Raw genomic sequence first — 2,993 nt, forward strand, 5'->3', positions numbered from 1 at the left:
GCTTCCTTTCAAAGGTGGCAGATAAATCGTTGCCCTTATTCCAATGTTTAAGGAAGAACGACCGCTTTTCATGGACAAACGAGTGTGAAAAGGCATTCGGAGAACTCAAGAAGTCCCTCACCTCACCGCCGATCCTTACCAAACCGCAAACTAATTTTCCCCTATTGGTGTATTTGTCGGCGTCAGATAGTGCCATTAGCGCGGTTTTGGTTCAAGAAAAAGGTAACTCTCAAATGCTTGTTTACTTTGTCAGCAGGCTATTGCGAGGAGCACAGGTTTGCTACTAGAAGATCGAGAAGTTGGCATTCACCATATTGGTAACGGCGAGAAAGCTCAGGCATTATTTTTAGAGCTACAAAATAATAATCCGGACAGACCACCCGATTAGGCAGGTTTTGCAAAAGCCCGACCTGGCTGGAAGGATGATGAAGTGGTCAATCGAGTTGTCAGAATTCATGATCAGATATGAGCCGAGAGGAGCCATCAAAGCTCAAGCGTTGGCCGACTTCTTAGTAGAATTGACCTCACCTGCCGAAGAGGATTCTTCTAGAGAAAGTGAATGGATTCTGTCTATCGACGGAGCTTCGAACTTGGGCGGAAGCGAGGCCGGGATCGTCCTCGAGGGTCCCGGAGGCATACTCTTAGAACAGTCGCTAAGATTTGAGTTTCGAGCGAGTAATAATCAGGCAGAGTATGAAGCGCTGTTGGCAGGGATGAATATGGCAAAGGAAATAGGTGCAACGAGAGTGTCGGCTAAGAGTGACTCACAACTTATGAAGGGGCAAGTGGCAGGAACTTTTCAGGCAAAGGATCCCCAACTAGCTAGGTATCTGGAAAAAGTAAAGGTCATGTCAGCCGACTTCACCAAGTTCTCGTTGAACAATGTCCCTAGGGAGCAGAATTCACGAGCTGACCTCCTCTCAAAACTAGCAAGCACGAAAAGACCAGGCGCTACGCGTTCGGTCATCCAAGAAGTCCTATCCCAACCAAGCATCAATGGTTCTTCTGCCGAGGTCCTGGTTATCGAAGAAGAGGAAGAATCTTGGATGACACCTTACATCCTGTACATAACACAAGGATCGTTGCCTGAAGATAAACATGAAGCATCACTAATTGCAAGGGAGTTGACGAAGTTCGTGATCTTGTCGGGGGTACTATACCGAAGAGCATTCAGCGCGCCTCTGTTGAGGTGCCTGACGGCGTCGCAGGCCCAGCGAGTAATGGAAGAGATTCATGGGGGGATGTGCGGAAGCCATATCGGAGGTCGATCCCTTGTGTACAAGGTTACCCAAGCAGGTTACTTCTGGCCAACTCTACAAAAAGACTGTGTCAATTGGGTCCTTAAATGCGACGAATGCCAAAGACACGCAGTCCAACATCATTCACCTGCCGAAAGACTTCACTCGCTCATATCTCCATGGGCTTTCAACAAGTGGGGGATTGACATCTTAGGTCCCTTTTCGATGGCTATACGTCAACTAAAGTTCCTGATCGTGGCGGTGGATTATTTTAGCAAATGGATTGAAGCGGAACCAGTAGCAACCAGCTCGGCCGAAAATGTGAGAACTTTCTTATGGAAGAACGTCATATGTCGGTACGGTATCCCCCAGGTGTTGGTATCAGATAACGGAACGCAATTCACTAGTGAAAGGGTTCAAAGTTTCTATAAAGAAATCAGAATTTGGATGATGTTTACATTTGTAGAACATCCCCAGTCCAATGGCCAAGTAGAATCGGCGAACAAGGTGATACTCTCCGGAATCAGGAAGCGGGTTGAGAATTCAGGCTTGTCATGGGTGGATGAACTCCCCAGGGTACTATGGTCGTATCACACGACTGTTCACTCATCTACCCAAAACACTCCATTTAACTTGGTGTACGAGACAGACGCGATGATACCAGTCGAGATAAAAGAACCATCCATGCGCGCAACATACTTCACTAAGGAGGAATCCGACAAAGGAAGACGAGTCGACCTTGATTTGATCGCCGAAACAAGAGACAGAGCTCGAATAAATCAAGTAGCGGCACAATGACAAGCGGCATTCAAGTATAACTCAAAGGTCGTCCCGCAAAGCTTTGTTAAAGGAGACCTTGTCTTAAAACGTGCTCAGCTGACCCAACTCAGGAATAAGTTGTCCCCTAAATGGGTCGGCCCTTACCGCATTGACGAGGTAGTCGGCAAGGGAGCTTACCGATTGAAGACGCTTGATGGAGGGAAGATACCAAGAACTTGGAATGCTGCAAACCTACGTTTCTATTATAGATAGTCTATTCATTTGTATTAGGTGCACTCTTTTCCTAACTCAGTATTTTTTCCCCATAAAAATGTGAGGGGTTTTTTGCTGAGAAGGTTTTTAACGAGGCACCACAAACCAATAATTTCTCATTTTAATAAATATCATCTCCTACTTGTCGCCACCGGCCCGAAACGGGCTTTCGGCATTCGCGATTGATGGTTGGACTCGTTATTATTTTAGTTTTGAAAATGTATTGGATTATTAGAACGACTTGTTCTCAAACTGAGACCTTGTCGATCCTATCCAATTTATTTATTAAAACGTCTCACCAATCCACATTAATCCCAAGCGGGACCCTCCATGGATTAGTGGTTTTCGCAAAAGGAGGGTTCGTGGAGTCGCCACCAATGTTTTACTCAAAACATTGGAAAAAGGGATACGGCAATTGATTTAAAAATCAACTTTGGCCATTACAACCAGAGTTGGGTAAGGGAGTCGGTTACGCGTGGGGAGTCAAAACTGACTTTGGCCATTACAACCAGAATACTCAAGGAGGGAGTCAAAACTGAGTAAAAAAGTGTGGAATGACGTCCAATTGACGTCATATTTATAGGGAATAGGCGCAATACGGCCTACAGGGGCAATACGGCCGTATTGAAATTTTTGAACTTCAATACGGTCGTATTGAAGTTCAATACGGTCGTATTGAAATTCAGAAATTTCAATACGCCCGTATTGAGTTCGCTGCGGTTG

The 2,993-nt window shown here is 45.6% G+C and overlaps 1 protein-coding gene across 1 annotated transcript; it reads left to right on the plus strand.

Annotated features, from left to right (window-relative positions):
* The first annotated feature begins 422 nt into the window (after positions 1 to 422).
* Positions 423 to 2,036, plus strand: LOC145958547 (uncharacterized). Its single transcript, XM_083076050.1, has one exon. The coding sequence runs from the start codon at positions 423 to 425 to the stop codon at positions 2,034 to 2,036; it is 1,614 nt and encodes a 537-aa protein (XP_082932176.1).
* The last annotated feature ends 957 nt before the right edge of the window (positions 2,037 to 2,993 follow it).

The sequence above is a fragment of the Cajanus cajan genome, chromosome 6, assembly GCF_000230855.2.
Source record: "Cajanus cajan strain Asha chromosome 6, NIPB_CcT2T_4, whole genome shotgun sequence".
Classification (NCBI taxonomy): Eukaryota; Viridiplantae; Streptophyta; class Magnoliopsida; order Fabales; family Fabaceae; genus Cajanus; species Cajanus cajan.

Excerpts from the sequence above, each read along its gene's own strand:
- LOC145958547 (XM_083076050.1), top strand. The coding sequence starts at position 423 with ATGATGAAGTGGTCAATCGAGTTGTCAGAATTCATGATCAGATATGAG.